Genomic DNA, 17,614 nt, shown 5'->3' with positions numbered 1-17,614 from the left:
TCATAGAAGATCACACAACTCTAGCTAAATTAAAATAGAGGCAAAGATGAAGGACTTGCCAGGCTATGGTGTTAGAAAATTGACTTACATAGTTTGTGAAACAAAGAGGGTAACATTAAAGGAGAAGTGAGCCTGCAATCAAAGTTATTAGAAAATGTGGGAAGTGATCTGGAGAAAGTCCCTTGAGAAACAGCCTCATAAATGCAGCTAGAAGCCCTAACAATGAGGTCATTCTCACATTTAGAAATATATTTTCCAAGACTAATATCCAAGGAAAATGACCTTCTTCTCAACCTATAAAATTATAGACAGAAGCCCTTGGATAAATATTTTATATATGAATTTGGCAGACATTGACTTTTTCTGGGCTAGCCACAGTGCTAGTATTCTGATCGTTGATCAACAGGCAACTCATTCCTGAGAATCATGTCTACATTTTAAAATTGGACAGCTGAAATCCAAGGGATGCAAACCATGCGGTATTCTGCACTGGGATGAGATGCTCAGTTCAGTTCAGTTCAGTCGCTGTCATGTCCAACTCTGTGTGACTTCATGAACCACAGCATGCCAGGCCTCCCTGTCCATCACCAACTCCCGGAGTCCACCCAAACCCATGTCCATCGAGTCTATGATGCCATCCAACCATCTCATCCTCTGTCGTCCCCTTCTCCTCCTGCCCTCAATCTTTCCCAGCATCAGGGTGTTTTCCAATGAGTCAGCTCTCCAAATCAGGTGGCCAAAGTATTGGAGTTTCAGCTTCAACATCAGTCCCTCCAATGAACACCCAGGACTGATCCCCTTTAGGATGGACTGGTTGGATCTCCTTGCAGTCCAAGGGACTCTCAAGAGTCTTCTCCAACACCACAGTTCAAAAGCATCAATTCTTTGGCGCTCATCTTTCTTTATAGTCTAACTCTCACATCCATACATGACCACTGGAAAAACCATAGCCTTGACTAGATGGACCTCTGTTGGCAAAGTAAAGTCTCTGGTTTTTAATATGCTGTCTAGCTTGGTCATAACTTTCCTTCCAAGGAGTAAGCGTCTTTTAATTTCATGGCTGCAATACCAACCACAGTGATTTTGGAGCCCAGAAAAATAAAATCAGCCACTGTTTCCACTGTTTCCCCATCTATTTGCCATGAAGTGATGGGACCAGAGGCCATGATCTTCATTTTCTGAATGTTGAGCTTTAAGCCAACTTTTTCAGTCTCCTCTTTCACTTTCATCAAGAGGCTCTTTAGTTCTTCTTCACTTTCTGCCATAAAGGTGGTGTCATCTGCATATCTGAGGTTATTGATATTTCTCCCAGCAATCTTGATTCCAGCTTGTGCTTCTTCCAGCCCAGCGTTTCTCATGATGTACTCTGCATAGAAGTTAAATAAGCAGGATGACAATATACAGCCTTGACGTACTCCTTTTCCTATTTGGAACCAGTCTGTTGTTCCATGTCCAGTTCTAACTGTTGCTTCCTGACCTGCATATACGTTTCTCAAGAGGCAGCTCAGGTGGTCTGGTATTCCCATCTCTTTCAGAATTTTCCACCGTTTATTGTGATCCACACAGGCAAAGGCTTAGGCATAGTCAATAAAGCAGAAATAGATGTTTTTCTGGAACTCTCTTGCTTTTTCCATGATCCAGCGGATGTTGGCAATTTGATCTCTGGTTCCTCTGTCTTTTCTAAAACCAGCTTGAACATCTGCAAGTTCACGGTTCACATATTGATGAAGCCTGGCTTGGAGAATTTTGAGCATTACTTTACTAGTGTGTGAGATGAGTGCAATTGTGCGGTAGTTTGAGCATTCTTTGGCATTGCCTTTCTTTGGGATTGGAATGAAAACTGACCTTTTCCAGTCCTGTGGCCACTGCTGAGTTTTCTAAATTTGCTGGCATATTGAGTGAGCACTTTCACAGCATCACCTTTTAGGATTTGAAATAGCTCAGCTGGAATTCCATCACCTCCTTTCAATTAAAGAAACAAAACCTACCACATTCTATTATTACAGACTTTTAGAAACAAGATAAACAATGAAATATTTCTCTTCATTAAGCTTGAGAAATCAAAGTAATAATCTCTGCAGGCTTCCCCTGCTCCCAGTACCTCTGTGCTATTTTTCCATTACCAGCAGAATCCTCACCGGATAGGTGTAGTGGGTCCTTCTGGTCCCTCTATCTCATAAGAGAGAACGTGATCCCATTTAAATTCCAGACGCCAGTTGAAAGCTCCCCTCACTATAGGAGAGGGCTGGTATTCCAGGGTCATGTAATCAATGACGTCTATCAGAGGACACACGACCGTTTTGGGGTCCTTGGCAATGGCATTCAGCAAGGGTTCCAGCCAGACTTTATTCACCTCACAGTGGCTATCCAGAAACACTAGAACGTCCCCTGGGGAGGCAAAAAACAGGCGAGTGTTAGCCCATGTGCAGGAAACACCCGACAACACAGGTCAAGGTTCAATGCAACAAGTATTTATCCAACACTTACTATCAAAGTGAAAGTGAAGTTGCTCAGTCGTGTCTGACTCTTTGCGACCCCATGAACTATAGCCCACCAGGTTCCTCTGTCCATGGGATTTCCCAGGCAAGAATACTGGAGTGGGTTGCCATTTCCCTCTCCAGGGGATCTTCCCAACCCAGGGACTGAACCTGGGTCTCCTGCACTGTAGGCAGACACTTTACCGTCTGAGCCACCAGGGAGGTTTGGCTATTAAGGTGCTTTCAGTTTCCCTGAGAGGAGGCAAGAAACATATATTTGATACTGTATCAAATATGCAGGACAGTGTGTGCCATAGATATTCAGAAGGAGCTGGTGACTGTGGGTTAGAACTGCAATCCCTAACCTTTTTTGGAACCAGGGATCAGTTTTGTGGATTTGGGGAAGACAATGTTCCTATAGACCAAGGGTGGGGTGAGGATGGTTTCAGGACGATTTTCATAAGGAACATACAACCTGGATGCCTCGCATGCACAGTTAACAGTTCGTGCTTCTGTGAGAATCTAATGCGGCCACTGATCTGACAGGAGGAGCCCAGCGATGGAGTGCAGTTGCAATGCAGAGGAAGCTTCATTCACTTGCCCACCTCCTGCCATGCAGCCCTGCTCCTAACAGGCTATGGACCTCTACCTGTCCGTGGCCCAGGGGTTTGGAACCCCTGATCTGTTTGCTCTCTCATCCAAACACATTGCCTGTGCAAACCCTGCCATCAGCAGAGAGACTAACACAGATGCAGATGTCCTTGATTCCGCAGCCCTTCTTCTGCCCTTTTGATTCCCTGGTGAGAAGCCAACATCAGTTCATTTCTCTTCCCCCCAGGATGTTTCTAGTTTTGCCGTACGGATGTCTGAGGATGCGCTGAGCCCCCCAACACAGGAAATAATTCATATCAAGTTCCTCTCACCAGGCTTTAGAAAGCAGCTTTATCCAAAAATCCTAATTCTGACAACGTGACTGAAGGTAGCTGAGTTCTCTTCAGTTCAGTTCTGTTCAGTTCAGTCGCTCAGTCATGTACGACTCTTTGTGACCCCATGAATCGCAGCACACCAGGCCTCCCTGTCCATTACCAACTCCCGGAGTTCACTCAGACTCACATCCATCGAGTCAGTGATGCCATCCAGCCATCTGATCCTCTGTCGTCCCCTTCTCCTCCTGCCCCCAATCCCTCCCAGCATCAGAGTCTTTTCCAATGAGTCAGCTCTTCGCATGAGGTGGCCAAAGTAATGGAGTTTCAGCTTTAGCATCATTCCTTCCAAAGAACACCCAGGGCTAATCTCCTTTAGAATGGACTGGTTGGATCTCCTTGCAGTCCAGGAGACTCTCAAGAGTCTTCTCCAACACCACAGTTCAAAAGCATCAATTCTTCGGCGCTCAGCTTTCTTCACAGTCCAACTCTCACATCCATACATGACTACTGGAAAAACCATAGCCTTGACTAGACAGACCTTTGTTGGCAAAGTAATGTCTCTGCTTTTGAATATGCTATCTAGGTTGGTCATAACTTTCCTTCCAAGGAGTAAGCATCTTTTAATTTCATGGCTGCAATCACCATCTGCAGTGATTTTGGAGCCCAGAAAAATAAAGTCTAATACTGTTTCCACTGTTTCCCCATCTATTTGCCATGAAATGATGGGACCAGAGGCCATGATCTTTGCTTTCTGAACGTTGAGCTTTAAGCCAACTTATTCACTCTCCTCTTTCACTTTCATCAAGAGGCTCTTTAGTTCTTCTTCACTTTCTGCCATAAGGATGGTGTCATCTGCATATCTGAGGTTATTGATATTCCTCCCAGCAATCTTGATTCCAGCTTGTGCTTCTTCCAGCCCAGCATTTCTCATGATGTACTCTGCATAGAAGTTAAATAAGCAGGGTGACAATATACAGCCTTGACATACTCCTTTTCCTATTTGGAACCAGTCTGTTGTTCCATGTCCAGTTCTAACTGTTGCTTCCTGACCTGCATATACGTTTCTCAAGAGGCAGCTCAGGTGGTCTGGTATTCCCATCTCTTTCAGAATTTTCCACAGTTTATTGTGATCCACACAGTCAAAGGCTTTGGCATAGTCAATAAAGCAGAAATAGATGTTTTTCTGGAACTCTCTTGCTTTTTCCATGATCCAGCAGATGTTGGCAATTGATCTCTGGTTCCTCTGTCTTTTCTAAAACCAGCTTGAACATCTGCAAGTTCACGGTTCACGTATTGATGAAGCCTGGCTTGGAGAATTTTGAGCATTACTTTACTAGCGTGTGAGATGAGTGCAATTGTGCGGTAGTTTGAGCATTCTTTGGCATTGCCTTTCTTTGGGATTGGAATGAAAACTGACCTTTTCCAGTCCTGTGGCCACGGCTGAGTTTTCCAAATTTGCTGGCATATTGAGTGAGCACTTTCACAGCATCATCTTTCAGGATTTGAAATAGCTCAACTGGAATTCCATCACCTCCACTAGCTTTGTTGGTAGTGATGCTTTCTAAGGCCCACTTAACTTCACATTCCTTACTGCTTCTCAGATATGTATTTCGAAATTTCTTTATGGTACTGTGTCAGACCTGGAAGAGGACATGGCAATCCACTGCAGCATTCTTGCCTGGAGAATCCACATGGACAGAGGAGCCTGGTGGGTACAGTCCATGAGGTCACAAAGAGTCGGGCATGACTGAGCCACTGAGCACAGTGTATCAGACAACTCACTTTGGAATAGAATATCTGTTGTCTTCATGCCTCGATCAAAACTGAGCTATAAAGAGCCCCATTTTTAAACAAAAATAGCTTTTTTTCAATCAACACTTTGCATTTTCCATTAAAATAGCTTCTATGACATTACATCACACAAAAATTTTAAAAATCACGTCAGCTAATTTGATAGGTGAAAAATATCATCTGGTTCTCCAAAGAAGATATACAAATAGGCAACAAGCACATGAAAAGATGCTCGACATCATTCACCTTTAAGGAAACGCAAGTTAAAACAGTGAGGTACCCCTTCATACCACTTCACATCTATCAGAGTTAAAAAAGAGAAAATACTAACTGTTGGGAGGATATGGGAAAATCGGAACTCTCATACATTGCTGTGTGGTGTGTGGTAAGTCACTTCAGTCGTGTCCAACTCTCTGCGACCCTATGGACCATAGCCCACCAGGCTCCTCTGTCCATGGGATTCTCCAGGCAAGAATACTGGAGTGAGTTGCCATGCCCTCCTCCAGGGGATCTTCCTGACCCAGGGACAAACCTGCACCTCTTACGTCTCCTGTATTGGCAGGTGGGTTCTTTACCACTAATGGCACCTGGGAAGCCCAAAATGGTCCACCTGCTGTGGGAAATAGTTTGGCAGCTCCTCAAAAAGTTAAACAGAGTTACCATATGACCCAGAAATTCCACTCATTGGCACATTTTAAAAAGAATTCAGGGGACTTCCCTGGCAGTCCAATGGTTAAGACTCCATGCTTCCAATGCAAGGGGCACAGGTTTGACTCTTGGTTGAGGAACTGAGATCCTGCATGCTTTGAGAACAACAATTAAAAAATTTAAAAGAATTCAAACGTACCCGTGTATATGCATATCTATAGCAGTACTCCTTATATTATCCCAAAGATGGAAATAGCCCAAATGTCCACCAACAGATGAATGGAGAAACAAACTGCGTATACACACACAATGGAATATCATCAGCCATAAAACATGAAGTACTGGTACATGTACCTGAATCTCAAAAGCATTATGCTGGTGAAAGAGCCAGACGTAAAAGGTCTGATTTCATTGCTATGAAATATCCAGAATAAGTAAATCCAGAGACAGATGAAGACTGGTGGTTGCCAGGAGCTGGGAGAAGTGGAAATAAGAAAATTTCCCAGTTTATGGGCGTGGGGTTTTCTCTTGGGGTGATGCAAATGTTTTCGAACACCACCCCCCTCCCCCAGAGGCGGGGGCGGGGGTGGTGGTTGTACAACATAGTGACTCTGCTAAATGCCATATGCCCAGATTAAGCTAACTTCTCCTTAGGATCTAAAATCACTGAAGGGCCGGAACTTCCCCAGTGGCTCAGTGGCAAAGAATCCAATGTAGGAGACACAGGTTCGATCTCTGGTCTGGGAAGACCCCACATGCCGCAGGGCAACTAAGCCTGGGCGCGGTAACTACTGAGCCTGTGCTCTAGAGCCCTCCAGTTGAAATGACTGAAGCCGAAAACTCCCGCACTCACGTGCTGCAACTTCTGAAGCCTCCACGCCCGGAGCCTGTGCTCGCAACAAGAGAAGCCACAGCAGTGAGAAGCCTGCACGCTGCAACTGGAGTGTAGCCCCTGCTGACCACAACTAGAGAAAAGCCCATGTGCAGCAACAAAGACCCAACACAGCCAAAAATAAATAAACAGATTAAAAAAACCAAACACTGAAGGACACTCGTTCAACGGACCTGATAAAGGGTCTTTTCCATCCTTCCTCCTTAAAATATGTATCTGTGGAATGTTCAAAACTGAATTGCTCGCTGAGGTTAAAAGTCAGGAGAAATACTCTTCATCTTCCCCGAGTGGAAGCTTGCTTTCTGCTTTCCTGTAGCAATCTTTGTCATTGTTGTCCAGTCGCTCAGGTGTGTCCGACTCTTTGCGACCCCGTGGACTGCAGCACACCAGGCTTGCCTGTCCTTCCCCAACTCCCTGAGTTTGCTCAGTTCATGTCCACTGAGTTGATGATGCCATCCAACCATCTCATCCTCTGTTGCCCCCTTCTCCTCATGCCCTCAATCTTTCCCAGCATAACCTATTTACACAACTTCTCTAGGGATTGTGTTTTGCAAGTTTTGTTTCATGTTTAAAAAACAAACAAAGGCTGTATCAATCTCTCTCAATATTTTCAGTCTCTTTCTCCCCTTGCTTCATTTTATTTTCTGCTTTTCTTTAGTGTCAACATTTTTACATTTAAACATTAGTTTGTTGTTCATTTGCTAAGTCATGACCGACTCTTTGTGACCCTGTGGACTGCAGCATGCCAGGCTTCCCTGTCCTTCACTATTTAATCATAGCTCATTATATCTATTTTAAACATTCTCGATTTGGTCTCTAAAGCAATTATTTTTAAGGTATTAAATATTTTAATTTTTATTAACAATAAAATTATTGTACAATAATATTTTATTTCAATTTATTGTATTATGTTATTGCTATCTCTCTTAATTTTTTTGTTTTGGGATTGATGTTTGATAATGTGGTGTGCAAAATCTAGTTATGGGGGAGTTTACAGAGAATCTCTTTGTGCTTAAGTGTATGATCAACTTTTATAAAATATCCAAGCATTTCTACTTCATGCACATCATAAATCCGTTAAACATTTGGATTTTGTGAAAAAAATTCAAGTGACTCTGCTATTTGAATTTCTCATTTTTGTTTGTTTGCTATTTCCATGACCAGTAGTGTGGGAATACTATTCACTGCCATGGAAATCAGAATTTGAGGGTTTGCGTCCTGAATTGTGTGACCTGGAGCAGATCTCTAGTCTTTTGTGGAGATTAGTTTCTTTAACTAGAAGATAAGGATGGTGAGTTCTAAAATCTGAGAGACTTCTCACCATGAATGGTCTGTATTTTCATTAGTTTTCCCTGTATTTCTCCTACTTTTATTTTACATATTTTATCATTTTGAAGCATATAATTAAATATCTTTTTTTTAATTTTATTTTTTTAAATTTTATTTTATTTTTAAACTTTACATAATTGTATTAGTTTTGCCATATATCGAAATGAATCCGCCACAGGTATACATGTGTTCCCCATCCTGAACCCTCCTCCCTCCTCCCTCCCCATACCATCCCTCTGCATCATCCCAGTGCACCAGCCCTAATTTCTTATTTATTTGTACTACTCACTGTCTGGGCTTCCCAGCTTCCTAAGTGATAAAGAACCCGCCTGCCAATGCAGGAGATGTAAGAGATGAAGGTTCCATCCGTGGGTCGGGAAGATCCCCTGGTGGAGGGCATGGCAACCCACCCCAGTATTCTTGCCTGGAGAATCTCACGGAAAGGGGAGCCTGGCGGGCTGCAGGCCATGGGGTCACAAAGAGTGGGACGTGACTAAAGCGACTTAGCATGCACACACGTAATCACCTGCTAATAAGCATTTGTTTAATACTTAATGCTTAAAAAAGAGTGCTCATAATGACTTCATTCAATCGTTGCAACAACCACATTAGTTATATATTTTTGTTCTCATATCATGGATTAGGAAGCTGGGGTTCTGAGAAGTGACTTGCCCAAGATCCCGTAACCGGTAATTGGCACATTCCAAACTGGAAATAAAGGCTCTGCTTCAAAACTCAGTGCTTTTTTATTCTGTCAACCATCACCTCCCTTGGATTTTTGTGGTGGAAAGTCAGACGCTGCCCTCTGCGCCACATAAGTAAACATATTAACAGGTTCTGGGAATTAGGATGACCTCCTTGGGGAAGGGCATTACTCTGTCTCCCCCACGAGACAACGAATCGTCTCTTGTTCTGTGTGACGGCCACGTAGCACCACAAGTTCTCAACGGCGTGTTCAATTTTGCTAACCTGTTGTCTTTAGGGTGGCAGTTGAAATCTACACCTCATCTCTGCCCTCTTGGCCACTTGATGACCATCCAGGCCAATTCAGTGGAAGATACTCCATTCTCACCCCCTGATTGCCTTGTATTTATACCCCCAAACTTCCTGTTCTGCTGTGGACTACCCTTTTACTCTTTCCACAGTTCCCTTATTTAAAGTAAATTCTTGGACTTCCTTAGTGGTCCAGAAAGAACCTGCCTCTCAGTGCAGGGGACGTGGCTTCATCCCTAGTCCTGGAAGATTCCACATATCACTGGGCAACTTTAGGGAAAGAGGAAATTAGCCAAGATGGAGGTGGTCAGGCTCTCTCGCCCCATGCCTCTGGCTCTCCCCACATTTTGTAAATGCGTGGTTTCGTAACAGCTGAGATCACTTGTAGCGCTGTGCATGTGCGTCATGATGTACTTGCTTGGCCACGGGCCATTTCTGCTCTGTAAGCTCCACCTGAAAGGCCTCTGAGGCTGCATTAAGGCTGTGTTTGCTGGGTCAACCATGAGAGAACACAGCGTGTCTGCTGCTGGAGCTGCTGAGCCAGTCGGGAGAGAATAAATGTGTCTGCAGTTGCTACGGCTCCTTGAGTTTTCTTCCAGCTTCCTTGCTCGCACCTTGCCTACCCTGGCTTCAGCGGACAGTGTGCACCGAGAGATTCAGCAAGACAACAACTAAGCCCCTGAGCTGCAGCTATGAGCCCGCGTGTCCTGACACCCTAGAGCCTGTGCCCCATGAGAAGAGAAGCCACTGAAATGAGAAGCCCACATCTCACAACTAGAGAACAGCCCCTGCTCGCCACAACTAGAGAAAAACCCATGCACAGCAATGAGAACCCAGCACAGCCAAAAAGAAATAAAACGCTTTTAAAAACTAAAATCCTTAAAAAAAATTAAATTTCCCTACACTGAAATCTCCTGCAGACCTCCTTGCCTGATGTAACCCTGACTCTCCAGAGAAGATGCTGTTTCTCACAGAAAGTCCCTCCTTTTCCTCCCTGACCACAAGAATCCTTGGGTTCAGGACAACACCAACGTTTCCTAGCTGCTTATGGCTGCTTCCAAACCATAACATTTCTGCTCCCACGCAAAAACGTCCCCTTTCCCTTCGATTCAGGCCATCTAATTAGAGCTTCTCTTTCTCAATTTTTCTCCACTTTGCAAAACTCTAGCCTTCGAATTCTTCTGATAGAGTTAAACCCACCCAGCACTGGCCATTTTCCCTCCTGCCAAGGACACAGCTCAGACTCATCACAGCTGTCTCAGTTTGAGGGCAACTTCGGTCATCACATAGGCAGCATCACCCACAAGGGCGAGTGGACAGGCAGCCATAAATATTACCAAGAAAACTCCATCAGAGGCAGGATGATAGAGAAGAACAGGACCGCACTGTTTTGTACAGGGTGATTTCGAACGGCCTCTCCAATAATGTGACACTGAACCAGAGACCTGAACAAAGTGAAGTAACAGGTCACGCAGGGGACTGGAGAAGGAACATTCTAGGTGGGAAAATCACATGCAAAGAAAGGCTCTGAGATAGTACAGCTGGTATGTTTGAGGAGCAACAAGAAGGTCAGTAACACGAAGGGAGAGCGAGGGGGAGGTGAGTGATGAGGGCAGGGCTTCCCTGGTGGTCCAGGGGTTGAGAGTCTGCCTGCCAATGCAGGGGACACAGGTTCAATCCCTGGTCTGGGAGTATTGCACCTGCCACGGAGCAAGTAAGCCTGTGGGCCGCAGCTAGCGAAGCCCACAGGCCTAGAGCCCGTGCTCCGCAACACGAGAAGCCACTGCGACAAGAAGCCTGCCAACAGCCACTGAAGAGTACCCCCGCTCACCAACGACTAGTGAAAGCCCAGTGACAACAAAGACCCGTGCAACCAAAAATAAATGAATGAAAGTGAAAAACTGCAACGTAAAAAGCAAACATTTTTTTTAAATGTAGAATATCATCAAGATCATAGAGTAAGAACTTCTCAAACAAGACACAAAAATCATAAAGACAAATATTGATGAATCTGACTATTTCATTATTAAGTTAAAGCTAGCAGCCATGACTTTTTAAATGAATTTCATTTCTCTCTTCTTTTCTACTTTTCCTTTTAGGTGGTGCCATGTGGCACATAGGATCTTAGTTCCCCCACCAGGGATGGAACCCATGCTCTCAGCGAGCTCAGTCTTAACCAGGGGGCCACGAGGGAAGTCCCAAAGCTATTGGCCCTTAAAATAAACCTCCAAAATGTACAACAGCTCCTATGCAGTCAAAGTTTCTTTCTACTCATTTAGCTCTACCCTCGTCAGCCAGAACAGAACCCTCCAGTGTGGAGGGGAATAAACCAACTTCCTGCGAGCCTTGGTCAGGAAATGTGGCTGAAACGTAGTCATGGGCCATTCGTACCAAAAGGAAGGCAGGAAAGTCCAGCGTGGCTCTGTGCCCAGCAAGAGGAAGTGGATTTTTTGGTTAACTTCTGTTCAACTTCCCTGGTAGCTCAGATTGTAAAAAGTCTTCCTACAATGCGGGAGACCCTGGTTCGATCCCTGGGTCGGAAAGAGCCCCTGGAGATGGAAATGGCAACCCACTCCAGTATTCTTGCCCAGAAAACTCTATGGATGGAGGAGCCTGGTGGGCTTGGCGGGCTACAGTCCATGACGTCGCAAAGAGTCGGACACAACTGAGTGACTAACACTTCTGTTCAATGCAAGACATCATCAACAAAGATGGGAAGACCAACCACAGACTGGAGAATGATATTCTCAGTGTATATAATACAGGATTCATATCAAAAAGGCACCTTTGAATCAATAACAAAAGGACAAACAACCCAATCAAAAAACTGACAAAGGATATGAACAGACCAAATTCACAGAAAAATCTATAAACAATCTACAAAAATATGAAAAAATACTCCATGTTGCTATTAGTCAAGGAAATGCCAAGAAAATAAAGGATACAGCTCTTTGACCAAAATTTTGTCAAAGACTAGAATGACTGGTCTTCCCTGGCGGCTCAAATGGTAAAGAATCCGCCTGCAGTGAGGGAAACCTGGGTTCGATCCGTGGGTCGGGAAGCTTCTCTGGAGGAGGGCAACCCACTCCAGTATTCTTGCCTGGAGAATCCCCATGGACAGAGGAGCCTGGTGAGTTACGGTCCGTGGGATCACAGAGAGTCGAACACAACTGAAGGACTAAGTGCAGCAGAGAACGACTGGTAATAAATAACCCGTGTCAGCAAGGCTCCAGGGAGTGGGCCCTCTTACACCCTATGATGGAACTGTTAATTGGTGCCATCTGTTTTAGGACAATTTGGTAGCATCCACCAAAATTTAAAATAAGAATTCCCTTTTGCCCGGCAATTCCACTTTTAAGGAATTATCCCACAGGTACAAGCATTCATTTCCACAAAGGTGTAAGTACAAAAACTGCCAGTGCAACTTTTTTTTTTCAGTAATTATAAAAAGTAAAAATCAGGAAATGACAAACGGCTAAACAAGTTATGGCAATCCATTATGGAATCCATATGGAATACCATACAACGCTGCAAACAAAAACGGAGGTAACTGTTGGGCATTGTCACAGGAAGTTACAAAACATTAAACTGAAATGAAAAGAGTAAGTCTCAGAATAGAGAAAGTACAATTCCATTTATTTAAAAATCCTTAAATCTGTGTGTACATGTGTGTATATACACACATACATATGTACACACACATGCATATTAATGCATAAAATCAAGGTTCTGAAAAGACACATGCCATTCAGTGTTAGTGGTTTGTATTGAATTTTGGACAAGTAGTATGTATTATCTGGTAGATGGCTTCCCTGGTGGCTCAGACAGTAAAGAATCTGCCTACAATGCAGGAGACCTGGGTTGATCCCTGGGTCAGGAAGATCCCCTGGAGAAGGGAATGGCAACCACTCCAGTTTTCTTGCCTGGAGAATCCCATGGATAGAGGAGCCTGGCGGGCTACAGTCCATTGAGTTGGACAGGACTGAGCAATGTAGTTAGGTAAGAGAATGTCTCAATTGATCAGGCCAAAGTAGAGGGGAAAAAAAAAAAAAAAGACTTAGATTTTGCTTTTAGATGGCCTTCTACTCAATAAGGAAATAGCCTTGCTAAGGAACGGAGACATTTCCTCAGATTGCCACATGGCCGGATCCTTGAACATCACCCCTCGCCTTTGGTCCTAGGTTAATTTTCTGGGAACAACCCTCTGATTACCCGGGCTTCCAGGAAGCTCGATCATCGGGATTCCCCTCGGGACTCATTCCCTTGCTGGTGTCTTGTGTCTCACAGCTCAGGCAGAGGACGGGGTTGCTGTCCCAAGGGATGCCGGAGGCCAGATGGGACCCCCCTGCACTCAGCGGCTGAGACCTCCCTTCGCAAGAAGCTGCCCCAGGAGGTCCCCCAGCTTTGGGATCTTCTGCTGTGTTCACGGAGAAGGCAATAGCACCCCACTCCAGTACTTTTGCCTAGAAAATCCCATGGACGGAGGAGCCTGGTAGGCTGCAGTCCATGGGGTCGCGAAGAGTCGGACATGACTGAGCGACGTCACTTTCACTTTTCACTTTCCTGCATTGGAGAAGGAAATGGCAACCCACTCCAGTGTTCTTGCCTGGAGAATCCCAGGGACGGGGGAGCCTGGTGGGCTGCCGTCTATGGGGTCGCACAGAGTCGGACACGACTGACGCGACTTAGCAGCAGCAGCAGCAGCTGTGTTCACACCAAGGCCACGCCCTCCCGGGGGCTCCCAGCCAATCACTGCGCACACTGTGTGGGCCCCCGAGAACCGGGTGAATCCGAACGGCCACAGGGGCCCCACTCAGGACTCCTCCAGTGCATGGTCTTGGCTCCGGGGCTCCTGACCGGCCCACTCAAGCCCTTTCTGGGAGCCACGCAGCAGACCGAAGGGCTTTTGGCCTTCCCTCCTTCCTTGCCTCCTTCCGCTGGGGTCAGACCAGAAGCTTCCAGCCCACACTTCGTCCTCTCCCCTTTATCCTTCGCAGACATTTCTCTGTAAGCACTCCTCCCGTGTCATCCGGGCCTCTGCCTCCCAGAGGACCTGGACTGACCCCTTCCTAGCTTCCGAGGTCCCCATGGGGTCTCTGCAGCTACATCACAGCCCCGCTCTCCTTGTAAAGTCTTGCTTTCCTCACCCCTTTACCTGGCTCCCAAGACCACCTGGGGGCCCCCCTGCATGTACAACTCCATCCCAGAGTCTGTACCTGGGGGACGCATCCTGTAACAGGAGGCTGAGCTTATGTCCCCCCACCCCCGCCCCCGCCCCCACCACACAAAGGATAACTTCTATTTGTCTTCTATTTGAAATAACAAATTAACACCTTGAAGCAGAATACTTTCAGAGTCAGACTAAGATTTAAGACTCATAAGGCTGAAATATATTCCCAGTCTTCTGTTTATGCCGTGGAGACACGTGAGGATGGTTTCTGCATGGGCAGGAAGACCTCTAGGACACAGACATGGGGTCCTGTCTGGAGCAAAACCTTCATACCTGAAGCATGGGATGCTCCGGTCATCCTTGCTCGAATCAGCCCCTCTCTCTTTTTGTTTCTTATTAATTTAATCTTTCCTCGAAAAATTTCCAAGTGATAGTCGAGTTTCTCTTTCAAATCATCTGGAAAAAAGAGTCAACATTTGACAACTGCAAAGTGTATTAACCAGTTTCTCATAATTAAACCAGTTTCTCATAATTTTGATTGATTCTTAAAAACTGCTATTCTGCAGATGTTCCAAACTTAAAAAAGAAATTTTGATTGCATGAACGTGCACAAAATGTGCACAAAACGTGAACAAAAAGAGATTCAGCATTGAAATCAGCTGTGAATATTCTTCTATGTTTCTAGTGAAATACTTACTTTTTTTTTTTTAACTTTTTGGCCACACTTTGTGGCATGTGGGCTCTTAATTCCTCAACCAAGGATTAAACCCAGGCCCTCTGCATTGGAAGCACAGAGTCCCAACCACTGGACCACCAGAGAAATCCATGAAATGCCTCTATTTTAATATATCATTATTAAAATTTTAATAGAAAAAGCATAAATTATGGTGCTTTGGAGCATTCTGACTTTATTCATAACAGTTGTGCACCTAACTTGGTACTAACCCCCAGGCTGGTCATCAACCACTCAAGTCTCAGTTTTCTCATTGGTGAGAAGGCAGATCTAACATAGGCCTTGCAGGACTGCAGTGAGAAGAAGAAATACATCACCAAGCACAGAGCCTGACACATAAGAGTCACTCAATACTCAGAGGTTAATATGATGATGATAAAGGAGGTCCTTTCCTTCTTGGAAGGAAAGCTATGACCAAACTAGACAGCATATTAGAAAGCAGAGACATTACTTTGCCCACAGTGGTCCAATTATCAAAGCTATGTTTTTTTTTCAGTAGTCATGTATAGATGTGAGAGTAGGTCCATAAAGAAGGCTGAGCACCGAAAAATTGATGCTTTTGAACTGTGATGCTGGAAGAGTCTTGAGAGTCCCTTGGACTGCAAGGAGATCCAACCAGTCCATCCTAAAGGAAATCAACCCTGAATATTCATTGCAAGGACTGATGCTGAAGCTGCAGCTCCAATACTTTGGCCACCTGATGTGAAGAGCCTACTCATTGGAAAAGACCCTGATGCTGGGAAAGATTGAGGGCAAGAGGAGAAGGAGGTGGCAGAGGATGAGATGGTTGGATGGCATCACCGATTCAATGGACGTGAATTTGAGCAAACTCTGGGAGATGGTGGAAGACAGGGGAGCCTGGTGTGCTGCATCCATGGGGTCAAAAAGAGTCGGACATGACTTAGGGACTGAACAACAACAACAAAGGAGGTCAGTCTCTGGTGAGACGGATACAGATGCCTCAGAGGTCAGAGAATCTGGGGGCTGGGGGTCAATAGAGGCAGGTTCACTATAGTCTTGGCAGAAGAATGAAAGAAATCTCTTTCCTTTTCTGTGAAAAGAGTGCCGGAGCCCTGCTCAGAGGCAGATTGCAGGCTGCACAGCTACACTTGCAGAGTAGGGGCAGCATCTCAGATAGATGTCTGCAAACACCCTCCAACATCCAGGACTCAGAGGAACTCTGTGCGGCAGACGTGGGAGGAAACAGGCCGTTCCGGCAGCGGTCATCGCTGACGTGAAGTGGAGGCTTTGAGTTGTCCAGGAGATGGCCATGCCGCTTGTGTGTAGTCAGGAGGGACCAGGACTATGAGAAAGGTGGATGGTAGCGGGTCAGCCCTGGACATGCCTCTCGTGTAACTCAATGGAGGTGGTTGTCTGGGTTCCTGACCCCTGCCATCCCAAGCTAAGGGACTCCATCACCAGTACGTACTGGTATGAGCCAGAAAAGACCAGCTGTAGTTCAAGAAAATTCTCCTAGAGCCCACAAGAAATCAGCATGGATTAAAAGTGGGGGTGCATCAACCCTGAGCACTATCAGGACACAGGACACCCCATTTCCTGCATTTCCTGTGTTTGAGGTTCTGTGTGGGTCCAGGACTAAGCTCCTTGGTGGGGCAGGTGAAATGACCACCCATCAGGTGGCTGTGGATCCAGGAGGAGAAGTAGAGTATCTGGTCCAACCATCTCTCAGCCATCAGTGGTGAGTCCTCTGATGCCTAAAGAATATCTGGGCAGATCTCCAGGTGTGTCTCTGAACTGTTGGCATAGTTCTGAAAGGCTGGGGCCCCTGGGGAGTTCCTCGGTCCTCCTGGGACTGCACCTCCATGGCAGGATCTCCATCCTTTGGGTGAGACGTTAGACTTCACAGTCCAGCAGAGATCCCCCTGCTGCCTGCTCCTAGCTTTACTGGGGCTTTTTGCCCCACATGTGGCCAGATGTGTTGTTCAGTCAGATGAGGAACCTAGCCATCCTTCCACATCCCCTCCCATGCACAGAAATAAACAGTACTGGACTCCTCGGATTTGGGCGGCTCCTAAACAGTTCAGTTCAGTCGTTCAGTTGTGTCTGACTCTTTGCGACCCCATGGACTACAGCACACCAGGCCTCCCTGTCCATTACCAACTCCCGGAGCTTACTCAAACTCATGTCCATCGAGTCGGTGATGCCATCCAACCATCTCATCCTCCGTCCTCCCCTTCTTCTCCTGCCTTCCATCTTTCCCAGCATCAGGGTCTTTTCAAGTGAGACAGTTCTTCAAATCAGGTGGCCAGAGTACTGGAGTTTCAGCTTCAGCATCAGTCCTTCCAATGAATATTCAGGACTGATTTTCTTTAGGATGGACTGGTTGGATCTCCTTGCAGTCCAAGGGACTCTCAAGAGTCTTCTCCAACACCACAGTTCAAAAGCGTCAATTCTTCTGTGCTCAGCTTTCTTTATAGTCCAACTCTCACATCCATACATGGCTACTGGAAAAACCATAACCTTGACTAGATGGACCTTTGTTGGCAAAGTAATGTCTCTGCTTTTTAATATGCTGTCTAGGTTGGTCATAGCTTTTCTTCCAAGGAGCAAGTGTCTTTTAATGTCATGGCTGCAATCACCATCTGCAGTGATTTTGGAGCCCAAATAAAAATAAAGTCTCTCACTGTTTCCATT

General features: G+C 45.6%; 1 protein-coding gene across 1 annotated transcript in view; it reads right to left on the bottom strand.

Moving 5' to 3' along the window:
• GALNTL5 (polypeptide N-acetylgalactosaminyltransferase like 5) overlaps nucleotides 1–17,614 on the bottom strand; it is a 56,129-nt gene that overhangs the window by 14,994 nt on the left and 23,521 nt on the right. The window contains exons 6-7 of the mRNA XM_006049610.4: nucleotides 14,560–14,682; nucleotides 2,139–2,388 (exon numbers count right to left, since the gene is read on the bottom strand). Of these exons, the coding sequence (XP_006049672.3) occupies nucleotides 2,139–2,388; nucleotides 14,560–14,682 (373 nt within the window). The remainder of the gene's footprint in view (nucleotides 1–2,138; nucleotides 2,389–14,559; nucleotides 14,683–17,614) is intronic.

Source organism: Bubalus bubalis, chromosome 8, assembly GCF_019923935.1.
Source record: "Bubalus bubalis isolate 160015118507 breed Murrah chromosome 8, NDDB_SH_1, whole genome shotgun sequence".
Classification (NCBI taxonomy): domain Eukaryota; kingdom Metazoa; phylum Chordata; class Mammalia; order Artiodactyla; family Bovidae; genus Bubalus; species Bubalus bubalis.
This window is presented reverse-complemented; position numbering and strand designations above follow the sequence as displayed.